This window comes from Aulonocara stuartgranti, assembly GCF_965226115.1.
Source record: "Aulonocara stuartgranti genome assembly, chromosome: 5".
In the NCBI taxonomy this organism is placed as follows: domain Eukaryota; kingdom Metazoa; phylum Chordata; class Actinopteri; order Cichliformes; family Cichlidae; genus Aulonocara; species Aulonocara stuartgranti.
Window position 1 is genome coordinate 412,670 of NC_138943.1, and position 18,494 is coordinate 431,163.

The 18,494-nt window shown below is 48.2% G+C and overlaps 1 protein-coding gene across 2 annotated transcripts in view; it reads left to right on the forward strand.

Moving 5' to 3' along the window:
- Positions 1-18,393, forward strand: part of pik3c2b (phosphatidylinositol-4-phosphate 3-kinase, catalytic subunit type 2 beta) — a 43,101-nt gene extending 24,708 nt beyond the window's left edge. The window contains exons 20-33 of one of the 2 annotated variants that reach the window (XM_082533433.1): positions 3,189-3,296; positions 3,389-3,481; positions 3,563-3,692; positions 4,764-4,900; positions 4,975-5,144; positions 5,222-5,378; positions 5,559-5,668; positions 5,810-6,005; positions 6,091-6,215; positions 6,332-6,449; positions 11,663-11,738; positions 14,189-14,295; positions 16,445-16,573; positions 16,871-18,393. In XM_082533433.1, coding sequence (XP_082389559.1) covers positions 3,189-3,296; positions 3,389-3,481; positions 3,563-3,692; positions 4,764-4,900; positions 4,975-5,144; positions 5,222-5,378; positions 5,559-5,668; positions 5,810-6,005; positions 6,091-6,215; positions 6,332-6,449; positions 11,663-11,738; positions 14,189-14,295; positions 16,445-16,573; positions 16,871-17,062 — 1,848 coding nt within the window. In that variant the 3' untranslated portion in view covers positions 17,063-18,393. Of the gene's footprint in view, positions 1-3,188; positions 3,297-3,388; positions 3,482-3,562; positions 3,693-4,763; positions 4,901-4,974; positions 5,145-5,221; positions 5,379-5,558; positions 5,669-5,809; positions 6,006-6,090; positions 6,216-6,331; positions 6,450-11,662; positions 11,739-14,188; positions 14,296-16,444; positions 16,574-16,870 lie in introns of those variants that run through there. The other variant, XM_082533434.1, reaches the window with a different exon arrangement.
- Positions 18,394-18,494: the final 101 nt, after the last annotated feature.

The following is an 18,494-nucleotide window of genomic DNA, read 5'->3' on the forward strand; positions in this document are numbered from 1 at the left end:
CTCTCTCTGTTCCTCTCTCTCTCTCTCTCTGTTCCTCTCTCTCTCTCTGTTCCTCTCTCTCTCTCTGTTCCTCTCTCTCTCTCTCTGTTCCTCTCTCTCTGTTCCTCTCTCTCCCCCTCTCTGTTCCTCTCTCTCTCTCTGTTTCTCTCTCTCTCTCTGTTCCTCTCTCTCTCTCTGTTCCTCTCTCTCTCTCTCTGTTCCTCTCTCTCTCTCTGTTTCTCTCTCTCTCTCTGTTCCTCTCTCTCTCTCTCTCTGTTCCTCTCTCTCTCTCTGTTCCTCTCCCTCTCTCTGTTCTCCTCTCTCCCTCTCTCTGTTCCTCTCTCTCTCTGTTCCTCTCTCTCTGTTCCTCTCTCCCTCTCTCTGTTCCTCTCTCTCTCTGTTCCTCTCTCTCTGTTCCTCTCTCTCTCTGTTCCTCTCTCTCTCTCTGTTCCTCTCTCTCTCTGTTCCTCTCTCTCTCTCTGTTCCTCTCTCTCTCTGTTCCTCTCTCTCTCTCTCTGTTCCTCTCTCTCTCTCTCTGTTCCTCTCTCTCTCTCTCTGTTCCTCTCTCCCCCTCTCTGTTCCTCTCCCTCCCTGTTCCTCTCTCCCCCTCTCTGTTCCTCTCTCTCTCTGTTCCTCTCTCCCCCTCTCTGTTCCTCTCTCCCCCTCTCTGTTCCTCTCTCTCTCTCTGTTCCTCTCTCTCTCTGTTCCTCTCTCTCTCTCTGTTCCTCTCTCTCTCTGTTCCTCTCTCTCTCTCTCTGTTCCTCTCTCTCTCTCTCTGTTCCTCTCTCTCTCTCTCTGTTCCTCTCTCCCCCTCTCTGTTCCTCTCCCTCCCTGTTCCTCTCTCCCCCTCTCTGTTCCTCTCTCTCTCTGTTCCTCTCTCCCCCTCTCTGTTCCTCTCTCCCCCTCTCTGTTCCTCTCTCTCTCTCTCTGTTCCTCTCTCCCCCTCTCTGTTCCTCTCTCTCTCTGTTCCTCTCTCTCTCTGTTCCTCTCTCCCCCTCTCTGTTCCTCTCCCTCCCTGTTCCTCTCTCCCCCTCTCTGTTCCTCTCTCTCTCTCTGTTCCTCTCTCTCTCTGTTCCTCCCTCTCCCTCCCTGTTCCTCTCTCCCCCTCTCTGTTCCTCTCTCTCTCTCTCTGTTCCTCTCTCTCTCTCTGTTCCTCCCTCTCCCTCCCTGTTCCTCTCTCCCCCTCTCTGTTCCTCTCTCCCTCTCTCTGTTCCTCTCTCTCCCTCCCTGTTCCTCTCTCCCCCTCTCTGTTCCTCTCTCTCTCTCTCTGTTCCTCTCTCTCTCTCTGTTCCTCTCTCTCTCTCTCTGTTCCTCTCTCCCTCTCTCTGTTCCTCTCTCTCCCCCTCTCTGTTCCTCTCTCTCCCCCTCTCTGTTCCTCTCTCTCTCTGTTCCTCTCTCTCTCTGTTCCTCTCTCTCTCTCTGTTCCTCTCTCTCTGTTCCTCTCTGTTCCTCTCTCTCTCTGTTCCTCTCTCTCTCTCTGTTCCTCTCTCCCCCTCTCTGTTCCTCTCCCTCTCTTTCTGTTCCTCTCTCTCTCTGTTCCTCTCTCTCTCTCTGTTCCTCTCTCTCCCCCTCTCTGTTCCTCTCTCTCTCTCTGTTCCTCTCTCCCCCTCTCTGTTCCTCTCCCTCTCTCTCTGTTCCTCTCTCCCCCTCTCTGTTCCTCTCCCTCTCTTTTCCTCTCTCCCCCTCTCTGTTCCTCTCTCTGTCTCTCTCTGTTCCTCTCTCCCCCTCTCTGTTCCTCTCTCTCTCTCTGTTCCTCTCTCTCTCTCTGTTCCTCTCTCTCTCTGTTCCTCTCTCTCTCTGTTCCTCTCTCCCCCTCTCTGTTCCTCTCTCTCTCTCTGTTCCTCTCTCCCCCTCTCTGTTCCTCTCTCCCCCTCTCTGTTCCTCTCTCCCCCTCTCTGTTCCTCTCTCTCTCTCTGTTCCTCTCTCTCTCTCTGTTCCTCTCTCTCTCTCTGTTCCTCTCTCTCTCTCTCTGTTCCTCTCTCTCTCTGTTCCTCTCTCCCTCTCTGTTCCTCTCTCCCCCTCTCTGTTCCTCTCTCCCCCTCTCTGTTCCTCTCTCCCCCTCTCTGTTCCTCTCTCCCCCTCTCTGTTCCTCTCTCCCTCTCTCTGTTCCTCTCTCTGTTCCTCTCCCCCTCTCTGTTCCTCTCTCTCTCTCTGTTCCTCTCTCCCCCTCTCTGTTCCTCTCTCCCTCTCTGTTCCTCTCTCCCCCTCTCTGTTCCTCTCTCTCCCTCTCTGCTCTGACAATCATCAGATATACAGTTGAAACCAGATATTTACTCTTCAGATAAAAACACTTTTTTAATTGTAACATCAAATCAGACTAAATGTTTATTTTTTAGATAAATATAAAAACACATTTGCTAACTTTAAGAGTAAAGAGAGAAACTGTCTGTGTTTCTTAATTGCAAATGGCACCAAATTGTATTCAAACTGAGCCACACTTATGGAGCTCCACAGCTCTGTTCCTGGTGTTTTGTTGACATCTCTTGATGTTCCCATGTCACAGAAACAGGCTCTGTGTTTTGCTCTCCTGCATTTGATGAAAGTGATAAAAATAGAAGCTCTGTCTCTCTTTATTCTGACATTTAGCTAATTCAAAAGATTTTAAATATTTATTTATCCAAAACAAAACAAGTTTACTCTAAAATGATGTTGTACAGTAAAAAATGTTCTTGTGTTTTCCATAAAGTGTAAATATCTGGTTTCAACTGTGAATATACTGCTGTGTATAGAAGTTCCTCTTGTTTTGCATAGAAATATACTGAACAACATACAAAGCATAATATATAAAATAACATCTACCAGAGTTTTTCCTTTGAAAGAAGCTCCTTATGTCCATTCTTGTATATCAGTGCATTACTGAAACAGATTTATTTAGCCGTGGAGGGAAACAACTGAAAATATAAAATAAACACACATGTAAGCTGAGACTCTCAGAAACAGCATTGTTGTTGTTCGGCTTTTCATTTCACCATTTGCTGATTCACTTGAAGAACGAGTAACGTAAACGTATCAGTTTGATATCAGTCTTTCGTGATACACCGTCATATTTACATTATTTGTACAGCTTTGGTACCTGGTCGAACTTCAGTTCTCTGCCTGGCTGTCTTGTTTTTTTGGATTTGACCCTGAAACAGGCGTCTGAACCCTCAGACTCATACTGTGTGTGTGTGTGTGTGTCTGTGTCTGTGTCTGTGTGTGTGTGTGTTCAGTGTGTCCTCAGAGACAGTCTGGAGGAGATGAAGCAGTTCTTCTCGGTGAACAGCAGCTGCAGGCTTCCTCTGAATCCAGCACTGCTCGTCACCAGCATCAACATCCAGGTACGCACACACCTTAAAGACAGGAGACACGCCCCCAGCTGGCGTTTGTACCTGATTGGACAAAGTTAATCTTCCTCTTCTGTGGTTTCCAGTCCTGCTCGTTCTTCAACTCCAACGCTGTCCCTCTGAAGTTGTCCTTCCAGAACCGGGACCCACTGGGAGACAACATCAGTGTCATCTTCAAGGTGACGCCCCTTACTAGTGATCCCAGACACAGCGACCTCTGCGAGCTGACCTTTGACCCCGGCTGTTCTCTTTGTGTGCAGTCAGGAGACGACCTGAGGCAGGACATGCTGACTCTGCAGATGATCCGCATCATGAACAAGATCTGGATCCAGGAGGGGTTGGACATGAGGATGGTCCTCTTTAAGTGCTTCTCCACGGGGAGGGGCCGAGGTGAGCACGGACACACCTGTCCTCAGGTGTGACAGAAAGGAGTGCGTCCTGTCCTCAGTAGGGCCGGGTATTCTCACTGATTTCTAGAATCGATTCGATCCACAATTTGATTCGATTCAATTTGAATCGGGGAAATTTTGCCTCAGACAGTCAGAAATATTATAATTCTGATCACTTATCAGCACATTTCCATATTTTATATCTATAAAAAGAAAGCTGACACTGTGAGACTTTATCACAGGTGTGAGCGTCGCAGCAGAGGCCTTTGTGTCAAAGTAGCTGAGGATGAAACAGAAACAGGTGAAGGAGGTTTTCCTGGTCTGGGATTTTATAGCAGATGACCCTGAAAATATTGTGCAGTCAAAAACGAAGTGAAGCAGAGTTACAGAGGTTTGATTACAGACAGCGTTTTGCAGTTTGGCTTCATTTTAAAAAGTTTAAATATGTTCAGCATTGAACAGCAGAAATGAGGCTTGTCAGAAGTAAAACAAAACAAAAAGCAGCGGCCGACACCGTGGACTGTTGGGTAATAAGCAGGGGTGGGTTTGGATTATCGATTTAGAGAGAGGGAGAGAGAGAGCTCTACATGAAGTGTGATTTTTATCGTGGTGGAAGCAGTCAGAGGGATTCATGACGATGTTTATGTGAAGCTAAATATGAAGCGTAGTTTGGATCGTCTGTGGCTGCTGGTTCAGTCGATGTTGTTAGCAGATATAAAACCTGCAGCTTCAGAATCAGCGAGCTGTCGGCTTTCAGCCCCGACCGTGTCCGTGCCGTCGGGGGCGACAGCTCGCCGATGCGTCGGCGGGTCGGCGCTTTGTGTTTACGTCTTTGTGCAGAATCGTGTTCCTGCTCTCATTCACTGTTTCAGCTGTTTGGTGGTTGTTGGAATTTGTGAGGTTTAACCTGAGATTCTGGCGTTTCGGGCAAAATAAATTTATATTAAAAAAACGCTTCAGGATTTTAATGAATCGATATCACGTAATCCAAGATCGATTTAATCGATAAATCGATCATCAAAACCCGCCCCTAGTCCTCAGGTGTGATTGACAGGTGTGTGTGTGTCCTCAGGTATGGTGGAGATGATTCCTCACGCTGATACTCTGAGGAAGATCCAGGTGGAACACGGTGTCACGGGATCGTTCAAAGACCGCACTCTGGCCGACTGGCTGCAGAAACACAACCCCACTGACGAGCAGTACGATAAGGTAACGTACGCGCACACTTTTACACACCTGTACACACCTGTCGGTGTGAGACACTCCTCCATCTGCTCTTTCAGGCCGTGGAGAACTTCATCTACTCGTGCGCCGGTTGCTGCGTGGCCACCTATATCCTGGGAATCTGCGACCGCCACAACGACAACATCATGCTGAAGACGAGCGGGCACATGTTCCACATCGACTTCGGGAAGTTCCTGGGACACGCCCAGATGTTCGGGAACATCAAACGGTAAGAGAGAAGCAGATGTTCACCTGTCCTGTCCTCGGTTCACCTTTATAGCTGACTACCTGCTGTACCCCGTGCAGGGACCGCGCCCCCTTCGTCTTCACCTCTGATATGGCTTATGTCATCAATGGCGGCGACAAGCCGTCCAGCCGCTTCCACGACTTTGTGGATCTGTGCTGCGAAGCATACAACCTGATCCGGAAACACACTCACCTGTTCCTCAACCTGCTGGGCCTGGTGTGTCTAACTCGCACAAACACGCACAAACACGCACAAACACACGGACACACACTCACACACAGACACACACAAACACACACTCACATAATGGAGTAAATACAACATCTGCTAAAGGAACCAACCAGGAAGTTAAACGTGTCTATCTGTGTGTGTGTGTGTGTCTGTGTGTGTGTCCAGATGTTGTCCTGTGGGATCCCGGAGCTCTCCGACCTCGATGACCTGAAGTATGTCTATGATGCACTGAGACCTCACGAGTCTGAGGCTGACGCCACCATGTACTTCACCAGGTAGGCGCGGGCTCACCTGCACAGATGCCTCCGACCTTCAGGGCAGAGACACGAGTCATCACGACCTGCGCTGCAGACGGTCTCTGGCAGCGTCCAGGCTACACCTGCCGCCTTTGTTAACGACCCCTCTGACCCCGGCAGGTTGATCGAGTCCAGTCTGGGCAGCGTTGCCACCAAACTGAACTTCTTCATCCACAATCTGGCCCAGATGAAGTTCACCTCGTCGGAGGAGCGCCCCACGCTGTCGTTCGCCCCCAGGTTCCACTCGGCAAAGAGCGACGGCATCATCAAGAACCTGTACATCTGCAGACACATCCGGACCGGCGGAAAGGGATATGTGAGTCCAGACGTGCCAGTGGGAAGCACACGGGAAGCACATGGGAAGCAGAAACTAACCAGCTGTGTGTGTCTGTGTGTGTCAGGCTTTTGTGGTGAAGGTGGAGCGTGAAGGTCAGCAGGAGGTGCAGCTGGTTCAGAGGACATTTGAAGAGTTTCAGGAACTCCACAGCAAACTGAGGCTCATCTTCCCCTCATCCAAACTGCCCAGGTACACAGACACACACACTGACATGCACACATGTGTGCCCACAGACACACACTCCTAGGTGCACAAAGGAGCTTTGCAGAAGGTCCTTCCTCCTGTCCTCTTATCCCCTCCCACAGTTTCCCCAGTCGCTTTGTGATTGGCCGTTCCCGCAGCGAGGCGATGGCTGACAGGAGGAAGGACGAGCTGAACGGTTACGTGTGGCACTTGATCCACGCCGCTCCGGAGGTCGCTCAGGTCAGTGGCTTTCTGGGTCGGTTCTCACATGAGTGGTAGCTCAGGGGTGGCTGTAGCTCAGGTGGCAGAGCAGGTCGGCCGCTAACCAGAAGGTCGGTGGTTCGATGCCCGTCTGCTCCAGTCTGCATGCCAAATATCCTTGGGCAAGATACTAACCCCATGTGTGTGAATGTTAGTTCGAGCACCTAAGAGCTTAGAAGAAGTGCTTGAATTAGTTGCACTCTGAGTGCTCTGACAGAGTAGAACATATAAGAAACAGTCCATGTACATGATGGTAAGCCGTGACATTAATATTATACAATATACAATAATATTCAGATTGTTAGGCCACCCTCCACACATAAATGGAGGGCCATGATCGGGGCCACAGCACCTTCCAGGGTGCAGTGAGTGTCATGTTGTTGTTCTCAACCAGCATAAAAGCTTCTCCACAGTTAAAGTGTGTGTGGCAGCTGTGATAGCTGCCTGGGTTTTGGTGCTGAGCAGCACCTGCTGGTCTGCCGTGTTTCGAAAGGGGCTCGCAGGCTGTCTCCAGGCTTCTTGTGCCCCTTTGAGGTTTAGCCGTGGTGTTCGAGGGGCTTTGTGGCAGTTTTGGATGACATAACAACAAGATGCAGCCACCCTGAGTGCGGACTTCAAACTGTACACCAGTTTTTTTTTTTTAAATTGTGCTGACAGGCCACATAAAAACCAGAGTTAGGGTAAAAAATATGCACAATGTTTTTTTCTGAATCGTTGGTCGTTGTGTCCTTGGGCAAGACACTTCACCCGTTGCCTACTGTTGGTGGTCAGAGGGCCCGGTGGCGCCAGTGTCCGCCTCGCCTCTGTCAGTGCGCCCCAGGGTGGCTGTGGCTACAATGTAGCTGCCATCACCAGTGTGTGAATGGGTGGATGTTCAACCAAGATGGCGCCGCGTATGGTCACCCTGGTGCTTCAGTGCGTTACTTTTGTTTTGTTTTTGTGCATTTCTTCTGTGTCTGGGCACTCCTCTGGATACTCGTACACCAGAGAAGAGCTCCTTAACTACAGGACTACAACGCCTGTGGATTTATTTCCAATATTTGTCGCATCTGCGGCAGATTTACTGCTGACTCTGACCAGGAAAGCGAGACGCCGAAAGAGAGGGAAGCGAGCCGGCGCACTCGTGCGTTTGAGGAGACGCGGACTGCGAACTGCTCTTCCTGGGATCTTCCTTTCCAATGTTCGCTCACTCTGGAATAAGATAGACGAACTGGCCCTGATGAGAAGCATGAACAGAGACTTTGCCTCCTCCTGTGTCTTATGTTTTACGGAGTCGTGGCTCAGTGAGAACATCCCAGACTGTGCGCTCAAGCTGGAGGGCTTTCATCTGCTGCGCGCGGACCGGCAGGCCGCTCTCTCCGGTAAGTCCAAAGGTGGAGGTCTCTGCTTCTACATTAATAGTGGCTGGTGCACAGATGTAACAGTGATTGCTCAGCACTGCTCTCCCTCTCTGGAATATCTTTTTATCCACTGCAAACCGTTTTATTCTCCGCGGGAGTTTGCTTCATTCATCCTGGCCGCTGTTTACATCCCGCCAGACGCAGATGCGCAGGCAGCTCAGTGCGCACTCGCGGAGCAGATTCTCCACACGGAGCGGACATTCCCGGACTCTCTCATCATTGCTCTTGGGGACTTTAACAAAGCCAATCTGAGCCATGAGCTTCCAAAATACAAGCAGTATATTAAATGCCCGACCAGAGAGGAGAGGACATTAGACCACTGTTACAGCACGATCAGCGGGGCCTATCGCGCGGTGCCCCGCGCTTCACTCGGACTTTCTGACCACGTCATGATCCACCTGATCCCCGCGTACAGACAGAGGCTGAAGCTCTCCAAACCTGTCGTGAGGACTAAAAAACTGTGGAGCAACGAGGCTGTGGAGGAGCTTCGCACGTGTTTGGAGACCACAGACTGGGACACAATGAAGGCTGCTTCTAACAGCTTGGACGAGTTTACGGACACTGTCACCTCCTATATCCACTTCTGTGAGGATAGCATTGTGCCATCACGCACCAGGGTGAGTTATAACAATGACAAACCCTGGTTTACTCCTAAACTCAAAAAGCTGTGGCTGGAAAAGAGTAAGGCGTTCAGAAGCGGAGACAGGGACTGCTACAGAGAGGCCAAGTACAGGTTCACTAAAGAAGTGGACGTTGCCAAACATCAGCACTCTGAGAAGATGCAGCAGCAGATCTCAGAGAATGACTCGGCCTCTGTGTGGAAAGGTTTTAGGAATATTACAAACTACAAGCCTAAAACCCCCCACTCCACTGATGACTTGCTCTTAGCCAACACCCTCAACGACTTCTACTGTCGTTTTGACGAGCCATCAGGCAGCCTTCACACCTCCAACGGCCCCAACAATAGAGGCACTTTGGACACTAATTCCCCCACCTCTCCCCCCTCCATAGAGCCATCACCACCTTCAAACTGTTCACCTGCAACACCCCCCTCCTCACCCCACACAAAAGAGGATTTCACACCACCTCCTCCCACCACAACTCTTCATATTCATGAAGCAGATGTGAGGAAGCAGTTTAAGAACCTGAATGCTCGGAAAGCTCCCGGCCCAGACGGTGTGTCTCCTGCCACCCTCAGACACTGTGCAAACGAGCTGGCCCCAGTGTTTTCTGGCATCTTCAACTCCTCACTGCAGGCATGTCATGTGCCTGCCTGCTTCAAGTCCTCTACCATAATCCCTGTCCCCAAGAAACCTAGGATCACTGGACTAAATGACTACAGACCCGGGGCTCTGACATCTGTGGTCATGAAGTCATTTGAGCGCCTAGTTCTCTCCCATCTCAAGACCCTCACAGCCCCCCTCCTGGACCCCCTGCAGTTTGCATATAGAGCCAACAGGTCTGTAGACGACGCCATCAACATGGCCCTACACTTCATCCTGCAGCATCTGGACTCCCCAGGAACCTACGCCAGGATCCTGTTTGTGGACTTCAGCTCTGCCTTCAACACCATCCTTCCAGACCATCTCCGAGGCAAGCTTTCCCAGATGAATGTGCCTGATCCCATCTGCCGGTGGATCACTGACTTCCTGACGGACAGGAAGCAGCACGTGAGGCTGGGAAAGAATGTCTCGGACTCCCGGACCATCAGCACCGGCTCCCCTCAGGGCTGTGTTCTTTCTCCTCTGCTCTTCTCCCTGTACACCAACTGCTGCACCTCCACCCACCAGTCTGTCAAGCTAATCAAGTTTGCAGATGACACCACCGTCATTGGGCTCATCTCTGACGGGGATGAGTCTGCCTACAGGAGGGAGGTTGAACGTCTGGTGTCCTGGTGCAGCCACAACAACCTGGTGCTGAATGCCCAGAAGACAGTGGAGATTATTGTGGACTTCAGGAAGCACACAGCCCCACTCCCCCCCCATCATCCTGACTGACACCCCCATCACCTCTGTGGACTCATTCCGCTTCCTGGGTACCACCATCACCCAGGACCTGAAGTGGGAGCCCACCATCACCTCCGTCATCAAGAAAGCCCAGCAGAGGATGTACTTCCTGAGGCAGCTGAAGAAATTCAACCTGCCAACACGGACGATGATGCAGTTCTACACCGCAATCATCGAGTCCATCCTCACCTCCTCCATCACCGTGTGGTACGCTGGAGCCACTATCAGGGACAAACAGAGACTGCAGCGTGTTGTGCGCTCTGCTGAGAAGGTGATTGGCTGCAGACTCCCATCTCTGCAGGATCTGTACACCTCAAGGACACTGCGGCGTGCAGCTCGGATCTCAGCTGACCCTTCTCACCCTGGACACAGTCTGTTTGACCTGCTCCCCTCAGGCAGGAAGCTCCGGTCCATCCGCACCAGAACCTCTCGCCATAAGAACAGTTTCTTCCCCTCTGCTGTTGGACACATGAACAATAACCGTATGACTGTTCCCGCCACTAACACATGACCCTACGCTGTGTCACTGCATCATTCCATGTTTGCACTGATCACCACCTGCACTCATGTATATATCTTTCTACGTAGCACTTTTAATTCTTATCCCTACTTTTATTTTTTTTCATGTCTATTTAAGTGCTATTTATGACAGCATGTTTACACTGAAGCACCGCAGCAATTTCCTAATGTTGTAAACCTGCTCAACATTTGGCAATAAACCCCATTCTGATTCTGATTCTGATGACTGGATGTGTAAAGCGCTTTGGGGTCCTCAGGGACGAGTAAATAGGCCATTTACCATTGTGTTTATACAAAATGTCAAAATGAAAAATTAACAGTAAATTCAAACATGTGAGGTTGTTCAAAGAAATCGGTCCTTCTTTAAAAAGGCGGCGTCATCCTGACTCTGTGTGGACAGATTTGTATTAAAAGACCAACTGAAAGATTTTGAGAACATCTTGCAGCCTTCAGTCTCTCACCTCGCAAAAAACAACTAAATCAGTCAGTAGCAATGCACTCCTGGGGAGGGAGGTGTGTGTACTCAGGTACATATGTAACCTTATTATGTCCTGTGTCATCCTTTTTTATCCTTCCTTTCAGTCTTTACTGGCTTGTATTTATTTATAGAAGCATGTAAATGCCTGAATGAAACGTTGAAAGGAACGAGACGTAAACAGTTTTCAAAGAGCTAAAATCTGCAGTAGTGAAAACGGCCAGTGGTACCCTCGAGCCCAGACAGGTGAAGGAAGGTGTGCTTGAACCTCTCAGCTGCAGACAAACACAAAGTACAACATGGCCGAACATGAGAGTGCCGCCATCACCTCACCAGCTCGCTTTTAGTCTGAGTCGCTTCTCAGGACGAAACCCACACACACACACTGAGTGGGTGTGGCGCTGCTGTTCTATCAGCTCGCTGCAGTCCTCGGGGCTCCGCCCTCTTCAAGGTTATCTCTCCCTGACTGTGGAAGCTCTGCCTGCAGGCAGACAGGTTCAGAGGCAGGTGTGTGATCGTGTCGCTGTGATGAAGGTTCTCCGCCCTGCAGAAAGATGCATTTCCTGTTTCTTACATAAGATAAGGATGGTGAGCTGACCCCTCACTTCCTGGAAGTTCCAGGAAGTTCTTAGAAGTGCTCTGTCCTGAGCTGAACGTCCACAGCACCGATGCAGGGATGTTCTCTGAGCTGTGTCAGGTCCACTCGTCTTTATTCTGATTACACTGACCTTTGTCCCGTTTACCTCAGTGAGCTAATCACAGGCTGATCACCCCGTGTGTGTGTCTGCACAGTGTGACCTGGTGTACACCTTCTTCCACCCGCTGCCCAAAGACGAGCGATCAGGAACGACGGCGAGCAAACCAGCAGGTACGTGATTTTGGACCCACACGCTGTTTAATGTGTAAAGCTCAAGAACTGGAAATAAACTGGGAAGACTTTTTGTTTGCTCAGTGGGACAGTGTACGGATTTTAGGAAGCCACAGTGGGCGGGTCCTCACGCTGATTAGACGGGGGCGTTACCCAATGAGGAGTACTCATATCAAATATGAGCTTATCTGAGGTCAGACTGCACCAAAGAGGTTTCGCTCTGTTAAACTTTAACTCACACAAACACAAAGGTCAAAGGTCAGTGCTCTGTGACTCGGCATGTAACAGCAGATCTGTGGCATGTTTTCATACAGAATCACTGCTGATTGGTTAAAGGTTACAGCCAGTAAAAAGATTGTTCTCATAATTATACATCATCACAGCGTGATGCCTTCTCCTTCAGATCAACATATGAAGCATCGTAGCGGTTTTATTATCAGAGGTCGCCTTCACCAACTGGAAGGAAAGAGCGCTATCGCATCTTAAAACACCATCCTCGTTACCTCGACCCTCATCTCCTGAGCTCAAGTCGGGGCTTGAACACACCAAAGCACAACCATGCTCATTTGTTACTCATGTTGTCTTAATTATTTATTGTCCACAGGTTAGACATGTGACCCTTGACAGCGTGTTCGTTGATCCACCTTGGGGAGTTTGAGCATCTATGTGGGGAGAAGCTGCTTGTTTTGCAGCAATCATATGACCCCCTATGAGCAAGCACTTTGGCGACAGCAGGAAGGAAAAACTCCCTTTTAACAGGAAGAAAGATAGTGTCTGTCTCCTGAATCCAAACTGGAAGCTGGTTCCACAGAAGAGGGGCCTGAAAACTGAAGGCTCTGCCTCCCATTCTACTTTTAAATACTCTAGGAACAACAAGTAGGCCTGCAGAGCGAGAGCGAAGTGCTCTAATAGGGTGATATGGTACTACAAGGTCATTAAGATAAGATGGGGCCTGATTATTTAAGACCTTGTATGTGAGGAGCAGGATTTTGAATTCTGGATTTAACAGGAAGCCAAAACAGGAGAAATCTGCTCTCTTTCTAGTCCCTGTCAGGACTCTTGCTGCAGCATTTTGGATCAGCTGAAGGCTTTTCAGGGAGTTTTTAGGACTTCCTGATAATAATGAATTACAGTCGTCCAGCCTGGAAGTAATAAATGCATGAACTAGTTTTTCAGCGTCACTCTGAGACAGGATGTGTCTAACTTTAGAGATGTTGCACAAATGGAAGAAAGCAGTCTTACATATTTGTTTAATATGTGCTTTGAAGGACATGTCCTGGTCAAAAATGACTCCAAGGTTCCTCACAGTGTTACTGGAGGCCAAGGTAATGCCATCCAGAGTAAGAATCTGGTTAGATACCATATTTCTAAGCTTTTCAGGGCCGAGTACAATAACCTCAGTTTGATCTGAATGAAGAAGCAGAAAGTTAGCGGCCATCCAGGTCTTTATGTCTTTAAGACATTCCTGCAGTTTAACTCATTGGTGTGTGTTATCTGGCTTCATGGACAGATAGAGCTGGGTGTCATCTGCATAGCAGTGTAAATGTATGCTATGTCTTCTAATGATGCTGCCTAAGGGAAGCATGTATAATGTAAACAGAATTGGTCCTAGCACTGAACCCTGTGGAACTCCATAATTAACCTCAGTGTGTGAAGAGGACTCTCCATTTACATGCACAAACTGGAGTCTATTAGATAGATATGATACAAACCACTGCAGTGCAGTACCTGTAATACCTACAGCATGTTCTAATCGCTCTAATAGGATATTATGGTCGACAGTATCGAACGCTGCACTGAGGTCTAGCAGGACAAGCACAGAGATGAGTCCACTGTCAGAGGCCATAAGAAGATCATTTGTAACCTTCACTAAAGCTGTTTCTGTGCTGTGATGAGCTCTGAAACCTGACTGAAACTCTTCAAATAAACCTCTGCAGATGATCTGTTAGCTGTTTGACAACTACTCTTTCAAGGATGTTTGATATAAAGGAAGGTTGGAGATTGGCCTATAATTAGCTAAGACTGCTGGGTCTAGAGATGCTTTTTGAGTAAAGGTTTAACTACAGCCAGCTTGAGAGGCTAGCAGAGGCTAACAGCAGAGTTACTGATAGGAAAGTTCAGCATATCCTCAACAGCTCACCTCAGTAAGGCGTTCATCAAAGTTTTACAGCCTCCTCCACAGTAAATAAAGATGCTTCTCACCCGGCTTTGACAGCTGAGGTAAACAGCAGTCTGTGACTTTAATACTCAGACGCTGCAGTTCCTCTGATGTCCAGCAGAGGTTATGAAATAAATCTGTAATATTCAAACTTAAGTCAGAAGATGAAATATCTTTGTTTATCAGAATTAAGTACTTCTTAAACTCAGCCTGCGACTGAAAGTGTTAGAAACAGCCAAATATCAGACATGTTCATTGAAGACTAACATTGAAAGTGTGCGTGTGTTCGCAGAGATCTCGTGGTCTCCAGGTTCAGGAAAAGAGCTCGGCGAGGTCAAACTGTCCATCTCCTACAAGAATGAAAAACTCTTCATCATGGTGATACACATCCGAGGCCTGGTCAGTGTGTCGTGTTATTATTAGATTCATTTATAGCTTTATTTCTATTTGTTTTTATTACGTTTTTGTATATATTTCTTTATTATTATGATTACTCTAGTTTCTGTTGTGTATATACTTTTTTTTAAATTATGTATTCTTGGGGGAGCAGCGGCTCTACTCTGAGCCCCTCCCGGATGGCTGAAATCTCACCCTATCTCTAAGGGAGAGGCCAGCCACCCTTCGGAGGAAGCCCATTTCCGCCGCTTGTATTCGCGATCTCGTTCTTTCGGTCACTACCCACAGCTCGTGACCATAGGTGAGGGGAGGGGCGTAGATCGACCAGTAAAATGAGAGCTTCGCTTTTACACTCAGCTCTCTCTTCACCACAACAGACCGGTGCAGCGTCCGCACCACTCCGTCTGTCGATCTCCCGCTGCCTTCTCCCATCACTCGTGAACAAGACCCCGAGATACTTGAACTCCTCCACTTGGGGCAGGAACTCGTCCCCGACCCGGAGTGGGCACTCCACCCTTTTCCGGCTGAGAACCATGGCCTCAGATTTGGAGGTGCTGATCCTCATTCCCGCTGCTTCACACTCGGCTGTGAACTGCTCCAGTGCGAGCTGGAGGCTGTTACCTGATGAAGACTCCCCATACTCCCAAAGCCCAACCCACAGAATACTCAGATGGACATGGCCGTCTGAGTATTCACCTCCGGTGTCCACTTGCTGGTTTGGGGGTTACACCTAGGGCTGCTCAATTAATCGAATTTTAATCACGATTACGATCTGGGCTTTCAACGATCATTAAAAATGACTGAGCCGATTATTAGCCCCTCCCTCATTTATCCGCGACACCTTAAAGGCCGGTCCGTGAAAATATTGTCGGGCATAAACCGTCCGTGGCGCAAAAAAGGTTGGAGACCGCTGATTAAGAGGACCCGAGGGAAGCTCGGAAAGCTAAGCAGAAGTTATTTGGAGAGTGACTGCTGTTGGTTGAAAAGAGTTTAAAAAAAAAACAAAAAACTTCAGTGGTGTTGCACACTATTTTATATTATTTTTTTAAAGTCATTGTTAACCTTTAAAGCCAGTCAGAGCAGCACGCTCCGTGTTGTGTAACTATTTTTAAATCCCTGTAGAACCTGAACCGTGTAAGCTAGCGCAATAATTTGTTTTGCATATGAAACCGGAGGAGTTGTACTTACATCTGATGCCATCAGCTTGTCCTCGGTCACGGTTTCCTTCCACATATAGCTTTGCAAAAATTGCATAAAAAGCGCTTGCAGGAACAAAAACATAATATTCCAGAAACACGCTTTGCCGATCCATCAGCTGTTCGTAACACTTCCCACAGTGAAATGATGCACCTGCTGTTTTCTTTGCAAATTTGCATCATAGGATTGTTTTTTGTTTTTCCTGCAGTATATAAAAATTGCTGCATCTCCAAAATAAAACTATGAAGACACTCAAAATAAATTTCCTGTTGTTGTAAACTATTTTTTGCAACTTTATTGTATTTAAAGTTTTGAGGGATAAACCTCTTAAACTTCTCCAAGTAGAAATATATGTAAACAAAACAAAAGCGATTTTCAATTTTTTTTGTAGTTTATTGCACTTTTTTGCAATTTATGTAATTACTATGGACTTAATGCAGACATATTATTAAAATATGGGCTATAACAGTTGTATTGATGTATAGCAACTTGAAATGCTCCCACAAATGGCACTACAGCATGTAAAAAAAATAAATAAAAATAATATAAGCTCTGGTGGACTTGGTTCTATAGTAGGTCTTAAAGGGTTAAATAAATATCGTCAAATAATCGTGATCTCAATTTCAGTGAAAATAATCGTGATTATCATTTTTGCCATAATCGAGCAGCCCTAGTTACACCCATGAACGGCCGCCTCAGCAATGGAGGTGCTGACTATGGTCCAGTCGGTCTCAATGTCCCCAGGGTTCCTCGGAATAAACACTTTTTATTTATTTATGATCATTGTTAATATTTTAATAAATGTATTTATATAATTTTAAGGATTTTTTTTCATGTTTTTTAATTAATATTTTTATATTGATCAGTGGGTCTAAGTCCTGTCCTGGTATTTGGGGCTTCTGATTGTTTTTGTTTTTTCTCTGTGGGACTGACACTGATGCCTGTGGGTGTGTAGCAGCCCCTGCAGGATGGGACTGACCCCGACCCCTACGTGAAGCTCTATCTCCTCCCCGACCCTCAGAAGATGAGCAAGAGGAAAACGAAGGCGGCGCGACGCACGTGCAACCCGACCTACAATGAGATGGTACGATCCGCTCACAGCGTCTGGAAGTGCTGTGAGATACTGCTATCGATGTGCTAAGTAAATACTGGCCCAGCTGTGCAGATAGTAATGATAATGCAGCAGTGAGCTGCATGCTGGAGGATAGAAACAGTGTCGCTCTGATAGCAGTGTTGGTGTTAACCTGTCGGTATTTGGATTGTTCTGCATCTCTGGTGTAAAGAATCGCGGATGTCACTGTGGTTCAACTCTTAGATGTTGATATGACTAACTTTGCTGTTTCCATAGCAACATCACTTTTGCCTCCCTTTGTGTCCCCAGCTGGTGTACGAGCGGATCCCACGGGGGGACCTGGACCAGAGGGTGATCCACCTTCGGGTCCTGGGAGACGGCGCCTTCTGGGAGAACACGCTGCTGGGAGAGACCTTCATCCCCCTGAAGAGGCTGGTCCCAGGTCAGCACTGGGTGGGCTGGCACAAACTGGGCCCCCCTGGCTCAGACTTCGCCCACTGATGGACAGGAAACGGGAGGCAGCGGACTTAAAAGAAAGAAGAAGAACTGCAGGCGTTCCTGCTGAGGGGGAACGGTGAAACAAAAAAAGGGAGATCCTTTCAAAGTAAAAGCCTTGTGGCTGCTCTGCGGGTGTCGTGCCACGCTCGTTAGTTTATAAGAGACTGAGTTTTACTTCAGTGAACGAGTTCCACTAACGAGCTCGCCCTGACCTTTGACCTGAGAGCGACTGAAGGAGTGGATTCCTTTTTTAACAGACCTACAGGAGCTCAGACGTGCTCGAGCTGTTTCTTCTTCTTCTCCTCGGACCGCAGCAGGAAGTTGAACTGTGAAAAAGGAAACGAGGACAGAGGCGCGGTGAAGAAGACGAAGCAGGTTGAAGAGCGTGGGCAGCGCCGCTGAGAAGACTTTAGGTTATTTTTTATAGCGGGTTTGATTTATTTTTAAAGTGCGACTGACTGCCGGCTGCTTGCGTCCCTATGTTTCATTCCTGGTTTCTGAACCATGTCATTTCCTGTTTTTAGCTCAATGACGGCGGGCGTTTTGTGATCAGCTGATTTTTGTGTTTGCGCTGTAAATGAATGCGAGGTTTTCACAATGACTGCTTCACACGTTTAAAGACGAGAGAAATCTGAAGAATTTCAAAATTCTGAAACACTGAAATTTTTATTGTTGGATTGTTTTTGATCATGTGACTCTGTGACGTCATCACGCTGCTCATTCAATCAGCTATCACTTCTCTCCCTGAGGGCACTTTCCCCTGATTGGCCAGCATGCAGAAGCCTGCTGAGGGGCAGCCTGTGAGCTGTTAGAGCCCCCTGCCTGTGGACATGTCATTCCACAGGCAGGGGGCGCTCTCGGGGCAAATTTCATCCTGTTTTTGATGGAAGAGTTCGACAGTTTCTACTGCAGTGAAGTCGCTGAGGACATCACAGCACCACGAGCCGCTTTACAGCACCCTGCGTTTTGATTTGGGGTGTGAAGCCAGCTCCTGCTTCTGCTGCTAACGTGTGCTGGAGGTTTGGAAACAGGCGCCGTCAAGGGAGGACGTCCTGTCCTGAACTCTAACCGACCAAACAGCAGGCAGCAGTAGCGTGCTGGTGTTTCATGGGTAAAATCAGGTCCGCACGAACAGTTCAAGTGTTTGTATTTGTTCTGCATCATGTGACTGAGGTCCTGACCAATCAGATGAGGTTGCTGTGGGTGAAGAAGCATGATGACGCGCAGAAGCAGGCTTTGTTTGGATGCAGCTTCACTGATGACGACCTGTACAGACGAATGATTCTGAACCTTTTCTATTGTTTGCACTACACAATAAACTTGAAATGAAAACAGCTGAAGGTGGTCTGTCCTCCTCTTCCTCCCTCCTCCTAGGGTCTACACCTGCCTCGTTTCCTGTGTCCGTGCTGCGAGGGATAAAGGTCGGCCTGGTTTT